Here is a 19,348-nt window from a genome sequence, read left to right as displayed (position 1 = left end):
GTTAGTTGGATGGAGTTCTATGGGATGTCTAAAGTAAGTCTAAAGTCAGAGTAGGAGAACATACATGGGCCTGACTCAATCCTTTAATATGACTGGCCTGAGCTGATTGTCTGATATGTTGCTGATGACATGTGTAGAAACACCCTTCCTGATTCTTCAGACAGTGATACCTCTTCCAGCCTTGAAGACTTTACCCCCACCTGAACAAACAGTCCCTCTTTCTTTCTCTCTCCTGCCCCTGACACGTATTATAACTGCATTTCGCGACATAGTCGGGTAATTGGGGAAAACACAAACCAAAACAATGCTTTAAATGTAATGATCACAGGAATAATACTGGGATAGGGGACGTGACTGCAATAAGTTTCACATGAACTTGTAACAGGGGTCTTATATTTTTTTTTCGTTTTTGAGAGGAGGGCTAATTGAAGCTAGATTATAAATGGGGGATTATGGCAAATCATTTCCACTGATAAGAAACAGGAGAGAAACAACAGGTGGCTGGTGATGAATGTTGACCTGCTGACCTCTGAGACGATCAACAGACGTCCCCCCTGTTCTTCATTAGCAATGGCCTGTAATAGACCTTTTAATATACCTCTAAATACAAGGTACTCAAGCATGTAGTGGTATCAAATATAAGACCCCAATTCCATTTTTGCTCATGATAAGGATCAGAGTTACTGCAGTCTTTTGTAAGCAAGTATATAAAGTATCCAAGGAAAGCCAGCTTTATGTTGGAGTAGATATCTTTCAAATTGTTCTGCAAAAGCAGAAGCATTTACTGTATGTCCTAGTTGGGTTACAGAATGCCTAGAATGAATGTATTTCCTTTCCAGCAGCTAATATAATACTGTACATTGACTGTTATGATTATGATAAGGGCAACATGAGTAGCTTTATCTACATATTTGTCAGACATGGTGTAACGCAGAGCTAGTAACAGCAGAAGACTGAGTGTGGTGAAACAGGCTTTGTGCCTCTCTAGTCTACCATCAGATTCAGATGGAGGTCTATGAGGAAGCACAGACATGGACATAAAATACTTAGCGACACAATTTCCAAGGAGTTGAAAATCACATCTAGTGGAACATTCCATTGCCCATTTGAGCGGAGGGGGGTTTTGGCAGATAAAGACCCAACTTTGACCCAGACTGCCATGTACACTGACAAAAGTTCCCCCTCTTGAGAATGACAAACACAATGGCAGCACCCAAGTGAATTGGACTGTAAATAGATAGGAGCAGGTGCACCAAACATTTAAACGAGCTCCTCAGAGTAATGTAAAAATCAGCTGCAAGAAATATGGGAACATGCCGCAACATCCACCCTGCTAATGCCCTTACAGCTTTCAAACTGAGGGAGGCGATTTGCTAATGATTTCTCAGCACCTCCGTCAAGCTGAATTTGACTCCACTGGTGAATGTACTGTACTAAGGGGGGTTGCTGGAACTCAACAAGATGAAGAGTGAGAGCAAGAGAGGGAGGGAGGCAAAGAGAAAATATAGAGAGGGAGGGAGGCAAAGAGAAAATATAGAGAGGGAGGGAGGCAAAGAGAAAATATAGAGAGGGAGGGAGGCAAAGAGAAAATATAGAGAGGGGGGAGGCAAAGAGAAAATATAGAGAGGGAGGGAGGCAAAGAGAAAATATAGAGAGGGGGGAGGCAAAGAGAAAATATAGAGAGGGAGGGAGGCAAAGAGAAAATACAGAGAGGGAGGGAGGCAAAGAGAAAATATAGAGAGGGAGGGAGGCAAAGAGAAAATATAGAGAGGGGGGAGGCAAAGAGAAAATATAGAGAGGGGGGAGGCAAAGAGAAAATATAGAGAGGGAGGGAGGCAAAGAGAAAATATAGAGAGGGAGGGAGGCAAAGAGAAAATATAGAGAGGGAGGGAGGCAAAGAGAAAATATAGAGAGGGAGAGAGGCAAAGAGAGAGAGAAAAAGAAAAAAGAGAGGGAGAGAGAAGACAGAGAGTGACAGAAAGAGAGAAAGAGTGAGTAAAAGAGTGAAAGAGAGACAGAGGAACAACATGGGGGAGCCACAGAGAAGGACAAAGGCATGTCAGCAGGCCCATTGAGTGACAAGAGTGCTAGTGGAATCAGGGGTTACTTGAAATTGAAAATTATTACATTTTGAAATCAAAAGTCGCAATTTAGTCTGCAGCTGCTTTCACATGACTGTAACACGAGGAGCGTAGTTATTATCGTTAACACGTTGTGGAAACCTCAACATCGGGGCCTCGATGGGAGCGTTGGGCTGGAGCCACACACCCGACTTTGATGCTGATTTACACGTTATGAAAACAGAGCACCTCTAAAACCAACGGCCTTAAGCAGAGTCTACACTGCTACACAAAAACGGGCTAATGTGTAATGCTTACTGTAAGCATAGCTCAGCTGACGAGCTCAAGACCCTGGCCACAATCAATGCAACTCAATCCTGTGACCCCCTTCAGGTGGAATAAAGTTCAACAAACTCAGCCAGAAGTGCATGGACCCAAGCTGACAACCAACAGCTGACGCAATGATTACAAATGTACCCCCCACACCTCCAATCTACCAATCTTCTATTTCATTCCTTTTTCTCCTCGCAAAAAATCTAAGCTTGTGTGTTTAGTTTGAGAGAAAGATAATTGCCACTTACCCATCATGTTATAGAGGCTCTGAGGTGCAAATTGTCTTGGCATTTTATGTATTGCTTCTTTATACACAGAGAGGGCCTCCTATGAATGAATAAAACAAAAGGAACCATCCGTTAGACATGAAGAGCCAAACATGCCAGGGCCACAAGTCATTTGTCCACTGCAGCCTGGGCCCTCACAAGCTGAATGGAAGCATGGAATCAGAGGTCACTAAGAGGTGGTTAAGACTTGGTGGAGGAGAAAGGATCTATCCTCTCCATGACATGGCCAGTCAGAGAGCTAGTGCAGTGTCACACAGCCTCTCTCTTGCTAAAGCCCAAGGCAGTGATTCCCTTTAGGCTCTGTTAGTGGGTAGGCTTAGCGGAGTTGCCAACAACCGGATGCATCCGGTTTTCAGGGATACAACTAATTCAACCTAGCTTCCTCATCTGCTGAAAACCAGATTCAGGAACTCCACTCAGGCGTTTTCTTTTACGCCTGCTACGTTAGGTTAATTAGTGGGTATACTAGTGTAGAAGGTCAGTGGGTGGTGGAGCTTTTCTCCTGACAATTTCCACAATCTCAGAACGGATGCACTTTTCGACCTGCTTGTATATGATTAGTGTGTGTGTTCCTGTGAATACGTTTGGTGTGTGTCCCCCTGTGTATGTGTGTGTGTGTGTGTGTGTGTGTGTGCACCCCTGTCTGCTCCCCTATCCTACCTCCTGGTGCCCCTGCTCATGGAGCAGCTTTCCCAGGTTGTACAGGCAGCTGGTGACAGAGCTCTTGTGTGTGTGGGGGTCCTTCAGGTTCTCGTCAGGGATTTCGGCGCAGGTTAGGAAGGTCCTCTTGGCTTCGTCCAGTCGCCCCTGGTTCATCAGGACAATCCCGGTGTTCAAGTAGGCAGCTGCAGGGGGGAACGAGAGACATATAGGTGATCCATTACGTGATCAACATGCAGCCAGAGAGTAATTAGGCTCTATGGGGCTGAAACTAGTCATTATGAAAATGATTTTCTGAATAAATTGGCCAGCCACTGATGATCAATTGGCTGCTGCATCCATGGGGTAACAATACATATTCAACACTCGTGGAAGGGAGTGTATGGGGTGGTGGTGGCTCCACCAATACTGTATACATTGGCATGCCAAGATGAACTGTATGCTAGACTAAAGTTCGACCTAGCCCCTATCCTCAGTTCTCTCTGTCTTTCATCCATCCAAAGTGAACTGGTCTAATCAACAATCATTTTGTAGGAATACATTGCATATATCCCTCTGGCTAGAGTGTTTCTGAAGACAGTTTCCATAAAGGATGTGTGTCTGAAAGAGGGAACAGTAGGAATGGAACTGGATATCATGAGAGTATCATCATGAAGCTGCCACTTTGGAATTGTTCATGAACAGATTCACGTTGTACCAGCTGCCAGCTAAACACATTGAATTATGGTACAACCTTGACAAATTACTTTTATTATCTGACTGACTCTCATACCTTCACCTCCAATACCCCCCACCACCGCTTTAGGTAACTCATTAATTTAGTTATCGGCAGTAACAGATAGGATCATTGCATAATGAACGAGAGCTTCAAAGTGTGATCATCATCTGATTACATTCATAATTATGAATTACACTTTGGGAGACAAAGGAAAGGACTCCACCGCTTGGCGGTGATCGGTCAATATAGAAAACTATAGGGGAATAATTTAGCACCAGGCAGTGTGACAGCTGAACCTTACTGATACAGTAATGAGCTAGCAGGAAGCATGTTTGAAAGAGTTTCCTCAAGGTAAGACACAAGAAAAAACTACCACCATTAGGGGATGAGGAGAGAAGGGGAGAGAGGGAGAAATGGAGAGATGGAGAAATGGAAAGAGGGAGAAAGGGAGAGATGGAAAAATGGAGAGAGGGAGAAAGGGAGAGATGGAGAAATGGAGAGAGGGAGAAAGGGAGAGATGGAGAAATGGAGAGAGGGAGAAAGTGAGAGATGGAGAAATGGAGAGAGGGAGAAAGTGAGAGAGGGAGAAAGGGAGAGATGGAGAAATTGAGAGAGGGAGAAAAGGAGAGATGGATAAAGGGAGAGAGGGATAAAGGGAGAAATGGAGAAAAGGGGAGAGGGAGAAAGGGAGAGAGGGAGAAAGGGAGACAGGGAGAGAGGAGAGAGGGAGAAAGGGAGAGATAGAGGGAGAAAGGGAGAAAGGGAGAAAGGGAGAGATGGAGAAAGGGAGAGAGGGAGAAAGGGGAGAGGGAGAAAGGGAGGGATGGAGAAAGGGGGAGAGGGAGAAAGGGGGAGAGGAGAGAGGGAGAAAGGGGGAGCGGGAGAGAGGGAGAGAGGAGAGGGAGAGATGGAGAAAGGGGGAGAGGGAGAAAGGGAGAGAGGGAGAAAGGTGGGAGAGGGAGAACAGGAGAGATGGAGATAGGGAGAAAGGGGGAGGGAGAAAGGGGGAGAGGAGAGAGGGAGAAAGGGAGAGAGGGAGAGAGGAGAGAGGGAGAAAGGGAGAGATGGAGAAAGGGAGAGAGGGAGAAAGGGGGAGAGGGAGAAAGGGAGAGAGGGAGAAAGGGGGAGAGGGGAGAAGGGGAGAGATGGAGAAAGTGAGAGAGGGAGAAAGGGGGAGAGGGAGAAAGGGAGAGAGGGAGAAAGGGGGAGAGGAGAGAGGGAGAAAGGGAGAAAGGGGGAGAGGGAGAAAGGGAGAGAGGGAGAAAGGGAGAGAGGGAGAGAGGAGAGAGGGAGAAAGGGAGAAAGGGAGAGATGGAGAAAGGGAGAGAGGGAGAAAGGGGGAGAGGGAGAAAGGGAGGGATGGAGAAAGGGGGAGAGGGAGAAAGGGGGAGAGGAGAGAGGGAGAAAGGGGGAGCGGGAGAGAGGGAGAGAGGGAGAAAGGGGGAGAGGGAGAAAGGGAGAGAGGGAGAAAGGGGGAGAGGGAGAACAGGAGAGATGGAGAGAGGGAGAAAGGGGGGAGGGAGAAAGGGGGAGAGGAGAGAGGGAGAAAGGGAGAGAGGGAGAGAGGAGAGAGGGAGAAAGGGAGAGATGGAGAAAGGGAGAGAGGGAGAAAGGGGGAGAGGGAGAAAGGGAGAGAGGGAGAAAGGGGGAGAGGGGAGAAGGGGAGAGATGGAGAAAGTGAGAGAGGGAGAAAGGGGGAGAGGGAGAAAGGGAGAGAGGGAGAAAGGGGGAGAGGAGAGAGGGAGAAAGGGAGAAAGGGGGAGAGGGAGAAAGGGAGAGAGGGAGAAAGGGAGAGAGGGAGAGAGGAGAGAGGGAGAAAGTGAGAGATGGAGAAAGGGGGAGAGGGAGAAAGGGGGAGAGGAGAGAGGGAAAAAGGGGGAGAGGGAGAAAGGGAGAGATGGAGAAAGGGAGAGAGGGAGAAAGGGTGAGAGGGAAAAGGGGGAGAGGAGAGAGGGAGAAAGGGAGAGAGGGAGAGGGATTCATAATAAATACAATTGTGTAATAATTGAATCTATTGACATGAGTGGTCCTTGAACACTCAATCATTCATCCAGTAATTGAGCAAGCTTGTCTGTGCCCTCCCTCCCCCATTGGCAGATGCCTGGACACCTGCGCTGTGCAAACACAAGAGTTTGAAATGGTCAATAAAAAGAGGAGCGGTACTTACAAGCCAGAGTTGGCCTGCTTCCAATGGCCAGTTTATAGTAGTGGAGTGCCTCAGAGAACTTGTTGTTTTCTTGTAGCAGCAAACCACTGTAACAGAGAAAGTTAGGGACTCTCATGGCTACAAATCTCAACAGAAGTGTGTGTCTGTTAAGACTGAATAACACAACATAAGACAACTAAATGTAATACAGTTTCCTTGTAAATACAGTACTGTAAAATGAAGTGCTACCAAATCTCTAGTTCTGTTCTAAACAATCTAATTCTGTAAATGGATCTGTTGAGTAACATCTAAAGCCCTTGGGGCTAGTGTTGAGTATTGACTGTGTGCTTCCTGTTGTCCTCCCCTCAGGCTGACACAGCATGATTAATAACCTACTGTCACAGAAACAGCACTCAGGGGAATACAAAGCACCATTACCTCTCTGTGAAGACCACTGATCATTAGACAGTCGTGTGTGCCGGGACAGACTGGGACCAGAAATCGGCCCTGTATTTCTAACACATCGGGCCCTTTCTTCCCCCTCGAGGCAAAAAATGGACCAGCCCATCTGTGTGTGTGTGTGTGTGTGTGTGTGTGTGTGTGTGTGTGTGTGTGTGTGTGTGTGTGTGTGTGTGTGTGTGTGTGTGTGTGTGTGTGTAAGGAGAGACAGTCCTGCTCATGTATGCATACAGAGTCTATAGCCACTCACAGGTTATACAGCATGTCTGCCATGTTCCTGCGGTAGTAGAGGGCATTCCTGTATGCCTGCTCTGCCTCCGCCATCTTGCCCTGGTTCTTCAGGACATTCCCAAGGTTGCCCCATGCTGATAGAGGGAGGAATAAAGTAATTAAGGTTAACAGGGTCAACCAACATGGCTGCCCGCCCCTTTTGGACACACTATCACTTCCTGGGTTTACGGTTTGTTATCGAGCCTGGTCCCAGATCTATTTGTACTGTCTTGCCTGGTCACATCAAATGTCAAGTCAAACAATGAACATAGGCTATGTATAGAGTTGGTAAGACAGTACAAACTGATCTGGGACCAGGCTGGTTTTGACCCTCCACAGAAGACATTGTGCAGGCTAAAACAGAGGGTATGTCTGCTGCTACTGAACTATTGGGCTTAGAGACTGAGGACAGAGAGAGTTGATGGCGCACCTGGGAGTGAGTGTGTCAAAGAGCCCATTTATTCCCTAACAGAAAAGGAAGAAAACAATGGCTCCCCCTGACACTCCATAGTAGATTAATGACAATCCTGTAAAATGGATTTCAGATTAATTGACAGGTAAATGGGTCTTGAAATGTCATAATAGTGAAAATTATAGGAATGAATCTGGTAGGCAATTTTCAGTTGTCAAGTGGTAATTGTATATTCTATTCTCCTTGGGAAATACATCTACATCGATTACTGCTTTAACTCACATATAGAGGAAAATGCACATAGCCTGACAACCAAATTGACTGAATAGTGTTTCCCTTCAATATTTTAGCTTGGAAACTAAATCCATACAGCTTAGTATGGGCAGTTGGAATCCATCATGTATACATATGGGCTTATACTCTTATACACTATTTAACTGTGTCTACATACAGTACAGCTGAAGCCAGGGCACACTGGGGCAACAGTATGAGCACTGTGAACAGGCCTGACAGAGAAGAATCATCCCCTTAGGCACGGTTTCTTCTTGTTCTCCTGATGGCTGTATAGGAGGGGAAAGTAAAATAGAGCTTATAGTAGTTACCGGGTTACCTGTGTAGCATTTCATTCAAATGTATCGAGTGCTCACTTATGCCAAAGGCTCCTTTGAGCTGTGCTTTATTTATTAGTTAAGGCGTCTGAGTCAGATATCCCAAAAGTCTCAAATTCAATATTAGCAAAGACAAGCAGAGAAAAAAAGACAATAACTTTATTGTAAACACAATATTAAACATTTTAAAATAAATATGCTAGAACAGAAAATGTTCTAAGTGGTGTTACCATCCACTGTGTATTTGTTAGGTCTCTTTTACTGTGTTTTCTCACAGAACTCATTCTCAATGCTTAACGAGCGTGTCACTATTTCAGACTCACAAATGGTATGAGGACAGTGAGCCAGGGAAGGAACGTAGCTGCTGCTCTGCTCTGTGTTGGTCCCAGCTCTGCTGCAACATGTCCTGCCGTTACCTCTGTCCCTAGCCCGGGATCACTATCTCAAGAATAACACTAGTACACTACCAGTTATTCAGTATTATCTTTGGATGAACCTGAATTTGAATGTTTGAATATTCAAGTATTCTAGTTTCCCCTCATTGCCAGTCAAGCAGGGATGTCAGTGAAGATGCCCTGCAAAAGTAAAAATGAGAGAAACTGTAGTCTGCCCATAGTGAGGGATTTAGTAGGTTTACAATGGAGGCCTTGTGTTGAAAGGTCCTTCAGCCATGATATACTGCCTGGAGAGGATAAACTGTCTGGAAGTAGACATACTGTAAACAATTTAACAGGTAGCGCTTAACACTCATGATTCCTCATGAGCTCCCGAGTGGTGCAGCAGTCTAAGGCACAGCATCTCAGTGCAAGAGGTGTCACTACAGACCCTGGTTCGATTCCAGGCTGTATCACAACTGGCCGTGATTGGGAATCCCATAGTGCGGCGCACAATTGGCCAAGCATTGTCCGGGGTAGGCAGTCATTGTAAATAAGAATTTGTTCTTAACTGACTTAAGTTTTTCTTTTTGAATTACATCTCAGGGTACATCTTGAAAATCACACTTTCGTTCAATCCCAGGAAGTAGCTATCACTTAACGCGATGCTACTTTAGGTCATACAGTCAACCTGTAAATATATTATGTGAGAATGTTAAAGTGAAGAAGGTTGTCTAAGTAGGACCTTTTTCAGGCAGCTCTAAGCTACATTATTCAGTGCAGAAGTCATGAAAGCTCATCTGACATGACACACACTAGCCTGTTGAACACCTTTTAAAGCACACTCAGGCTATGCAAACGTCACAGTCTGAGATGTTGTGTGAGTGTGTGAGTGTGTCTCTATGTGTCGATCTGTCTGTGTATTACCTTTAGCAGGGTTAAAGTATATTCCCGACTTGTAGAGCATCTCCTCGTTCTGCCAGTCTTGGTTCCTCAGCACTGTTTTAACCCCAAACAGTAGGACCAGGGTAACGCTACAGTACACCACCACAGTCCTGGAGGAGCTCCACCTCAGCCGTACGTACAGGGCCCTCAGCCCCACCGCCAGCAGCAGACAGAAGCCCATACTGGGGATGTACAGTACCCTCTCTGCTATCACAAAGCCCACGTAGAAGAACAGGTTGGTGGCAGGGAGGAAAGGGATGGCCAATAGGCCCAAGGAGAACACCACTACGTTTTCAGTGGTGGGCAGTGGAGTCCTGGTGACGTAGTGCTTTTTGGTACCGTTCTGTGCACTAGCAGTTTGAGGCTCTGTTTCAGAGTTTGTGTGGTTGGGAACATCGGGGTGGTGGCAGCTGTGTCCATTGGTGTGGGACCTCCCGTTCCCGTTGGTTACATGATGGGCTTTTCCGTTGGTCTCCTTGCCCTTGACCTGGCGGGTGCGAAGCCCAAACCAAGCCAGAAGGAGCAGTCCCACATAGAAGGCCAAAGTATGAAGGTTCCTCCAATCGGCGATGCTTCTGATCAGAGGCAGGGCGTCCATGGACCAATCAAAGCTCAGGGTGTTTGGGCACAAGAGAAGCCACATGTTGACGGCGGGCAGATAGAGGAAGGTTAGAGTCCGAGTGAGGAGGGATGGGGAGTCCCCCGCTGGATTGTCTGAGTTGGAGAAGTTGGGCGGTTTGTTGCCCATCCAGTAGAGGCGGTAGGCCAGCAGAACAGCCCCCCAGGCAGCCAACAGCAACACACTCAACAGCAGGTGGACGTTCCTCCTCTAGAAGAGAGAAAACAACAACAGAGCTGAAACTAGGAGGAACGGCAATCGACTGGAAAGCTAGCAGCAAAGGCAAGAAAAAATATTATGAGACGCTAGGGCCAAAGTAGTTTTCTGGTTGGTTGGTGATTTTTCTGACTCTTGGCATTTGACTTTGATCCAGGCCATGTTGGTAAATCGAGCATAAGATTGAATGTAATTTAGAAGAAAAAAAACGCAAGAGTCTGTTATGTAACGTTGTCTGGAACAAAAGCTGTGTTCATGCACTATTTGTCCAGCCAAGTGTTAGACTGCAGATTTAGAATGCATTGCAAGGAAAGTCAACTACAATTGATTTTATTGTTATGTTTTGGCTGTGATGTGAGGTTTTGAATACCCGTGAACAGGAAGATATCAGTTAACCGTGAATGCCTTTGTTGCTGGGGCTTATAAACCAAACAAATCAAAAAAAGAAAGGGGAAAAATGCCCTGTGACTTTGTCTTTGATTCAAGCCAAAATAATCACGGCTATACTGGATTCATTGACTGTTGCTGAGCAAATGTGGTCTTACATCATAGCATTCCCTTATTCTGTGTTATCTTTCTCCTCACGCACCTGGCCTTAGACATGACTAAATAAACACCAGAATACAGGCCAATAGACAGTCCTATTCATCATCATGCAGGCTCGATATTAAACACTTTCTGAAACTCCTGCATGGAAATTATTATGAAGTATTGAGTGTTTGAAACTTGTGCACGTTGGTGGGAGTGCAGAAAAAAACCTGGCCTATATTGTTCCCAATAGAACTGTTCCTGCTGTAGGATCAACCAGTCTTTCTTACGGGGTTTATTTTGGAAGTCACACTCCTGCTAAGAAATATTTATGGCTTCCCTTCCAAAATATTGTCAGCTAATACATGCAGGGCAACATCCATTTGTGCCCTGCAGTGGTGCTCTGTATTCAAGGGAGGATGATCTCATACTGGGACAGTACACAACAATGAGGCTAGCATTCAGTACATGCATTTCATGTCCGAGCAATGCAGTAATTGACTGATTTCCCCATAGAGATTCAATGTAGAGGATAGGGACATTACAAAGCAACTCAAATCAAATGTTATTGGTCACATGCGCCGAATACAACAGTTGTAGACTTTGCAATGAAATGCTTACTTATGAGCCCATTCCCAACAGTGCAGAGTTAAAAATATGGACAAATATATGCAAAATAAAAAAAGGAAATAGTAAAAAAAACTATTAACAGGATACATACAAGGAGCACCAGTACCAAGTCAATGTGCAGGGGTATGAGGTAGTTGAGGTAGTACAGTGTGTACATGTACATGTAGGTAGCGGGATAATCAGGCAATCAGGATAAATAATAAACAGAGTAGCAGCAGCGTTTTTGGTGTGTGACAGTGTTTCTATGTGTGAGTTTGGGTGTGTGTGGCATCAACATGCATGTGTGTTTTGTGTGTGTGAGAGCGTACAGTATGTAGTGTGTGTGTGTGTGTTGGAGTGTCAGTGTAGTATGTGTGAGTGTATGGGTAGTCTAGTGAGAGCGCATCGAGCCAGTACAAAACAACTCAGATAAATAAATAATAAAAGGGTCCATGTACATTTTCCACATCGCCATTTGATTAACTGTCCAGCAAAAAGCCCTGCAACGTTTTTATTTATCTCATGTATTTAACCTTTATTTACCTAGACAACTCAGTTAAGAACAAATTCTTATTTACAATGACGGCCCACCAAAAGGCAAAATCATTGCAATTGTCTTTAATTCATATCATTCCTTACAGATCTCAAGATTACAGGCTTACACATAATTGAGTATTTATTCCCCATGTGCTGTACAGTTTCCTTTGGTAATATACACACAACCCTTCTTTACCATTAAATGAAAAGCCATGGCTAGTGTACAGCTGAAAATCCTGTTAAGTCCATTTGATGTCTCCTCTTCCATCTTTCCATGCCAAATAGATCACAGTGGCTAATAAGAGTATCCTCAGTCGGACTGTGAACATGGGGTCCTAGCTCTGCCGGTTGCAGTGCAGGGGGCTTCAGGGCTTCTATGAGAAATGGGCAAGGGACAAGGCCAAGCGCATAATAGAAGACCCCACGCACAAGCTTGCTGCCCCCCCCGGAAGGAGTTTAAGGGTCCCACTGTTCAGTAAGAATAGGAACAAGGCAAGTTTCATTCCATCAGCCACCAGACTGCTGAACAGTGGGATATAGGACAGATGCAGGCCAAACACACGGTCGGACAGTAGGCCGCAGAAACTTTGAATATGTGAAAATGTAAATGTGTGACTTGTGTACTAACTTTCCAGTTTTTCATACTGCATGTAATATGTTGTGTTTGTGTATTTGAATGCTGACATCACAAAATGAATTTCCATGTAAATAGATTATAAAGTATATCGTATCAACCATAACCCGATTGGTAGCTTTATAACATAACATCACTTCATTCCAAATGTGTAGTTAGTATAGCGACTTTATTTATTATTAACTGTATCTAGTAAATTACAGAAATAAATGTTGCAAATCTACATGTTGAAGACGTCATAATTCTTTGAATAAACATTGAGTTGAGATTCCGCTACCAAATATAAACTGGTGTGGTGTCAGAGTAGCTACGAGATGATCATCGGATCATTAGATGTAGGACTATTGACAGTGATCAAATCTTGGTGGATTCCGGCATTTAGTCTCTTTCCTTTTCCCCTGGTATGGTTGTGTGGGCCGGCTAGGCCCCCATGGAGTAGGCCTCATGTCAAAAGGGCCTGGTAGTTTAACTGTGTACCCAGTGTCAGGCTACAGAGGCTGAGAGGAAAATAATGACTGAAGAGAAAGACAGAGCCAGCCCGAGACTCTTCCTATCTTAGGCGTTTCAGCAATTCTTCAGTGAAGGCACAAATTGTTCAGCAACAATGCTTTCCTAGTCATTGCCTTGAAATAGGCCTTCGGTATGTTGGAGCTAAATTTATTCACAATGCTTCTTGGAAAATGCTGTTGATTATGCCAAGTCGCATATGCTGGGGGAAAATAGAGACAGTTCCAGAGATTGAAAAGACATGTATTAAACATGTATTCAGCCATGTGGTACTAATTTTGCGAGTAAGCCTGTTGATGTGGGCTATGCTACCATACAGCTCCAGAGCAAGATTCCTTTACCTTAGACTCCCTCGCTCAGGGGAGTCATCCCTATTAAAACAATGTGTAAGGGCAACACTATCAAAACCACAACAAAACTTTTGACAAATCAGGACATGATTTCCAAAGGAAGACAATCCACCACCGTTCTAGAGGTTAATATGTTGCTTGGCAACAGATAGGTCACCAGTATCCCACGTTTCTTGCTAATTCGAAACCAACTGTCAAAAGTCTCATGTGGGGGGCAATCAATATGTGAATTAATTGCCCCCCATCTATCTTCAGAGTTCGTAATGTTAGGTGACCTACACTGGGATATGCTTAACACCCCGGCCGTCCTACAATCTAAACTAGATGCCCTCAATCTCACACAAATGATCAAGGAACCTACCAGATACAACCCCAAATCCGTAAACATGGGCACCCTCATAAATATCATCCTGACCAAATTGCCCTCTAAATACACCTCTGCTGTTTTCAACCAGGAACTCAGTGATCACTGCCTCATTGCCTGCGTCTGTTATGGGTCAGCGGTCAAACAACCACCCCTCATCACTGTCGAACCCTCCCTAAAACACTTCTGCGAGCAGACCTTTCTAATCGACCTGGCCCGGGTATCCTGGGAGGATATTGGCCTCATCCCGTCAGTAGAGGATGCCTGGTTGATCTTTAAAAGTGCTTTCCTCACCATCTTAAATAAGCATGCCCCTTTCAAAAAATGTAGAACTAAGAACAGATATAGCCCTTGGTTCACTCCAGACTTGACTGCCCTTGACCAGCACAAAAACATCTTGTGGCGTACTACACTAGCATCGACTTGTCCCCGCGATATGCAACTTTTTCATCGAAGTCAGGAACGAATATACACAGTCAGTTAGGAAAGCTAAGGCTAGCTTTTTCAAACAGAAAATTGCATCCTGCAGCACTAATTCCAAAAGGTTTTGGGACACTGTAAAGTCCATGGAGAATAAGAGCACCTCCTCCCAGCTGCCCACTGCACTGAGGCTAGGAAACACTGTCACCACTGATAAATCCACGATAATCGAGAATTTCAAGAAGCATTTCTCTACGGCTGGCCATGCTTTCCACCTGGCTACCCCAAACTCGGCTAACAGCTCTGCACCCCCGCAGCAAGTGGCCCAAGCCCCCCCTGCTTCTCCTTCACCCAAATCATGATAGCTTATGTTCTGAAAGAGCTGCTAAATCTGGATCCCTACAAATCAGCTGGGCTAGATAATCTGGACCCGCTCTTCCTAAAATTATCCGCCGCCGTTGTTGCCACCCCTATTACTAGTCTGTTTAACCTCTCTTTCGTATCGTCTGAGATTCCTAAAGATTGGAAAGCAGCCGCGGTCATCCCCCTCTTCAAAGGGGGAGACACTCTAGACCCAAACAGTTACAGACCCATATCCATCCTGCCCTGCCTTTCTAAAGTCTTCGAAAGCCAAGTTAACAAACAGATCACCGACCATTTCGTACCTTCTCCGTTATGCAATCTGGTTTACGAGCTGGTCACGGGTGCACCTCAGCCAAGCTCTAGGTCCTAAACGAAGTCATAACCGCCATTGATAAAAGACAGTACTGTGCAGCCGTCTTCATCGACCTGGCCAAGGCTTTCGACTCTGTCAACCACCGTATTCTTATCGGCAGACTCAACAGCCTTGGTTTATCTAATGAATGCCTCGCCTGGTTCACTAACTACTTCAGATAGAGTTCAGTGTGTCAAATCGGGGGGCCTGTTGTCCGGACCTCTGGCAGTCTCTATGGGGGTGCCACAGGGTGCAATTCTCAGGCAACTCCTTTCCCTGTATATATATCAACGATGTCGCTCTTGCTGTGGGTAATTCTCCTCTACGCAGACGACACCATTCTGTACACATCTGGCCCTTCTTTGGAAACTGTGTTAACAAACCTCCAAACAAGCTTCAATGCCATACGACACTCCTTCCGAGGCCTCCAACTGCTCTTAAATGGCAGTAAAACTAAATGCATGCTCTTCAACCGATCGCTGCCCGCACCCGCCTGCCTGACTAGCATCACTACCCTGGACTTTAAATATGTGGACAACTATAAATACCTAGGTGTCTGGTTAGACTGTAAACTCTCCTTCCAGACTCATATTAAGCATCTCCAATCCAAAATTAAATCTAGAATCGGCTTCCTATTTCGCAAAAAAGCCTCCTTCACTCATGCTGCCAAACATACCCTCGTAAACCTGACTATCCTACCGATCCTCGACTTCGGCGATGTCATTTACAAAATAGCACCCTACTCAGCCAATTGGATGAAGTCTATCACAGTGCCATCCGTTTTGTCACCAAAGCCCCATATACTACCCACCACTGCGACCTGTATCCTCTTGTTGGCTGGTCCTCGCAACATATTTGTCGCCAAACCCACTGGCTCCAGGTCACCTATAAGTCTTTGCTAGGTAAAACTCTGCCTAATCTCAGATCACTGGTCACCATAGCAACACCCTCCCATAGCATGCGCTCCAGCAGATATATTGCACTGGTCATCCTCAAAGACAACACCTAATTTGGCCGCCTTTCCTTCCAGTTCTCTGCTGCCAATGACTGGAACGAATTGCAAAAATCACTGAAGTTGGAGACTTACATCTTCCTCACTAACTTTAAGCGTCAGCTGTCAGAGCAGCTTACCGATCGCTGCAGCTGTACCCAGCCCATCTGTAAATAGCCCATCCAACCAACTACCTACCTCATCCCCATATTTGTTTTTGTTTTTTCTGCTCTTTTGCATACCAGTTTTTCTACTTGCACATCCTCATCTGCACATTCTATCACTCCAGTGTTAATTGCTAAATTGTAATTACTTACTTAATTACTAATTACCACTATGGCCTATTTATTGCCTTACCACCTTACTTCATTTTCACACACTATATATAGACTTTTCCATTGTGTTATTGACTGTACGTTTGTTTATCCTATGTGTAACTCTGGGTTGTTTTTGTCGCACTGCTTTGCTTTATCTTGGCCAGGTCGCAGTTATAAATGAGAACTTGTTCTCAACTGGCCTACCTGGTTAAATAAAGTTTTTTTTTTTTAAAGTAAATAAAAAAAGGTCAGGTCCCTGTGTAAACGGTTGAAGAGGGACAGTTTCACACGTTAACAGACGCCTCAGCATTACTTCAGGTAAATAGAATACAATGGCTATTCTTCCCGAAATAAAGAATTAAGAAATCATTGGTTTTCATGTCATAAAATTCCTACTAAACTTGTTCTGTGGAGGTTTAAAGCTATTACAACACCCGGCCATGATACATCTTTTGGAAGAGTAGCCTAACCCACCATGAACTTAGTCGTTCTGCTCTAAGGAAACAAATGGACAACTACAGCATTACTGACTACAGTATTACATATCTTGATAAACACCACACCAATATCACTGTGTTATTTGCTGTGGCGAATTGAAGGTATCTGTGTCAGGAGTCTGTGAAAGGACAAACTCTAAGACAGAGGGGCTGATGTGTACGCAGAGGCATAGAGAGACGGAAAGTAGGTTAGCAGCCTTATAGGACAGGAAGAAATAAGGGCCCACTTCCCCTGGAACCGAGGTGAATAGCACAGCTACAGTGCCTTGCGAAAGTATTCGGCCCCCTTGAACTTTGCGACCTTTTGCCACATTTCAGGCTTCAAACATAAAGATATAAAACTGTATTTTTTTGTGAAGAATCAACAACAAGTGGGACACAATCATGAAGTGGAACGACATTTATTGGATATTTCAAACTTTTTTAACAAATCAAAAACTGAAAAATTGGGCGTGCAAAATTATTCAGCCCCTTTACTTTCAGTGCAGCAAACTCTCTCCAGACGTTCAGTGAGGATCTCTGAATGATCCAATGTTGACCTAAATGACTAATGATGATAAATACAATCCACCTGTGTGTAATCAAGTCTCCGTATAAATGCACCTGCACTGTGATAGTCTAAGAGGTCCGTTAAAAGCGCAGAGAGCATCATGAAGAACAAGGAACACACCAGGCAGGTCCGAGATACTGTTGTGAAGAAGTTTAAAGCCGGATTTGGATACGAAAAGATTTCCCAAGCTTTAAACATCCCAAGGAGCACTGTGCAAGCGATAATATTGAAATGGAAGGAGTATCAGACCACTGCAAATCTACCAAGACCTGGCCGTCCCTCTAAACTTTCAGCTCATACAAGGAGAAGGCTGATCAGAGATGCAGCCAAGAGGCCCATGATCACTCTGGATGAACTGCAGAGATCTACAGCTGAGGTGGGAGACCCTGTCCATAGGACAACAATCAGTCGTATATTGCACAAATCTGGCCTTTATGGAAGAGTGGCAAGAAGAAAGCCATTTCTTAAAGATATCCATAAAAAGTGTTGTTTAAAGTTTGCCACAAGCCACCTGGGAGACACACCAGACATGTGGAAGAAGGTGCTCTGGTCAGATGAAACCAAAATTGAACTTTTTGGCAACAATGCAAAACGTTATGTTTGGCGTAAAAGCAACACAGCTGAACACACCATCCCCACTGTCAAACATGGTGGTGGCAGCATCATGGTTTGGGCCTGCTTTTCTTCAGCAGGGACAGGGAAGATGGTTAAAATTGATGGGAAGATGGATGGAGCCAAATACAGGACCATTCTGGAAGAAAACCTGATGGAGTCTGCAAAAGACCTGAGACTGGGACATAGATTTGTCTTCCAACAAGACAATGATCCAAAACATAAAGCAAAATCTACATTGGAATGGTTCAAAAATAAACATATCCAGGTGTTAGAATGGCCAAGTCAAAGTCCAGACCTGAATCCAATCGAGAATCTGTGGAAAGAACTGAAAACTGCTGTTCACAAATGCTCTCCATCCAACCTCACTGAGCTCGAGCTGTTTTGCAAGGAGGAATGGGAAAAAATGTCAGTCTCTCGATGTGCAAAACTGATAGAGACATACCCCAAGTGACTTACAGCTGTAATCGCAGCAAAAGGTGATGCTACAAAGTATTAACTTAAGGGGGCTGAATAATTTTGCACGCCCAATTTTTCAGTTTTTGATTTGTTAAAAAAGTTTGAAATATCCAATAAATGTCGTTCCACTTCATGATTGTGTCCCACTTGTTGTTGATTCTTCACAAAAAATACAGTTTTATATCTTTATGTTTGAAGCCTGAAATGTGGCAAAAGGTCGCAAAGTTCAAGGGGGCCGAATACTTACGCAAGGCACTGTATGTATCATAGGACTATAAAGGAAGAGTGAGTGACAGATGAATGTGGCATGTACTGTATGTTTTAGCTGACCACAGGATTAGCCATTGGGTCGGTTCAAAGGACTCGCCATGCTTATGACTAAAATAAACAGATGAACAAAGAGGATTATGGTCAATGTCATCACCCCTTTACATTAGGGCTTGTATTCAGCAAATAATATATCTTACTGTACAGCTTTCACTTTAAAGATGATCTGACCTTTGGATAGCCTGGTCCCAGATGACCACAGGAGTTGGCAAGACAGCATAACCAGATCTGGGAGCAGGATAACATTAGGACGCTCTTATGACAGCATATGTATCGGTGTGAGGTGCTGAATTTACGCAATGGATAGAACAAACAGGGTTATTGTAACGGGTCTACTGCACATCTAATGATGATAGTGATGTGCCCAAATTCAATTCTTAATTCATAATCTTTCAAAAGGAAGAATTTGAGAAGTAAACAGCTGTAGGAGTTCCTGCTATGTTTAAGGGAAGTTAAAAGCCTAAAATATGTCTCTCATGTGGTTTAGTTTGGGGATGAAGTAACAGAGAAGAAGCACAGCTTTGGGTTGAAATATGACATGCATAAAAGAAGGATAGCGGCGACGGGGACATTTAATGCTTTTCAACAGATATAAATCAGCAGTATTGTTGGTGGCCACCCTACATCCCAGATCACCCTGCCGTTAGGTCCCACAGTTTTGTCTTATGAACTTCTTGGGAACCTGTCGGCTGTCCGCTTGAAAAACTCCACAAATCTCACCATGGGCTTTACACACACTAAATCCAACTCGAAAAAAGGTGGGAGAGACTGTAAATAAGATGATGTGGATGTAGACGGAGACCCCAGCCTGAAGCTGCTGTAGG

The 19,348-nt window shown here is 44.6% G+C and overlaps 1 protein-coding gene across 1 annotated transcript in view; it reads right to left on the bottom strand.

The window, feature by feature from the left end:
• Positions 1–19,348, bottom strand: part of LOC139374195 (protein O-mannosyl-transferase TMTC2-like) — a 167,790-nt gene that overhangs the window by 40,133 nt on the left and 108,309 nt on the right. The window contains exons 3-7 of the mRNA XM_071115216.1: positions 9,255–10,101; positions 6,914–7,028; positions 6,226–6,311; positions 3,341–3,525; positions 2,642–2,720 (exon numbers count right to left, since the gene is read on the bottom strand). Of these exons, the coding sequence (XP_070971317.1) occupies positions 2,642–2,720; positions 3,341–3,525; positions 6,226–6,311; positions 6,914–7,028; positions 9,255–10,101 (1,312 nt within the window). The remainder of the gene's footprint in view (positions 1–2,641; positions 2,721–3,340; positions 3,526–6,225; positions 6,312–6,913; positions 7,029–9,254; positions 10,102–19,348) is intronic.

This window comes from Oncorhynchus clarkii, chromosome 2 (assembly GCF_045791955.1).
Source record: "Oncorhynchus clarkii lewisi isolate Uvic-CL-2024 chromosome 2, UVic_Ocla_1.0, whole genome shotgun sequence".
Taxonomy (NCBI): Eukaryota; Metazoa; Chordata; class Actinopteri; order Salmoniformes; family Salmonidae; genus Oncorhynchus; species Oncorhynchus clarkii.
The sequence above is the reverse complement of the archived record's forward strand: the minus strand, read 5'-3'. Positions and strand labels throughout refer to the sequence as shown.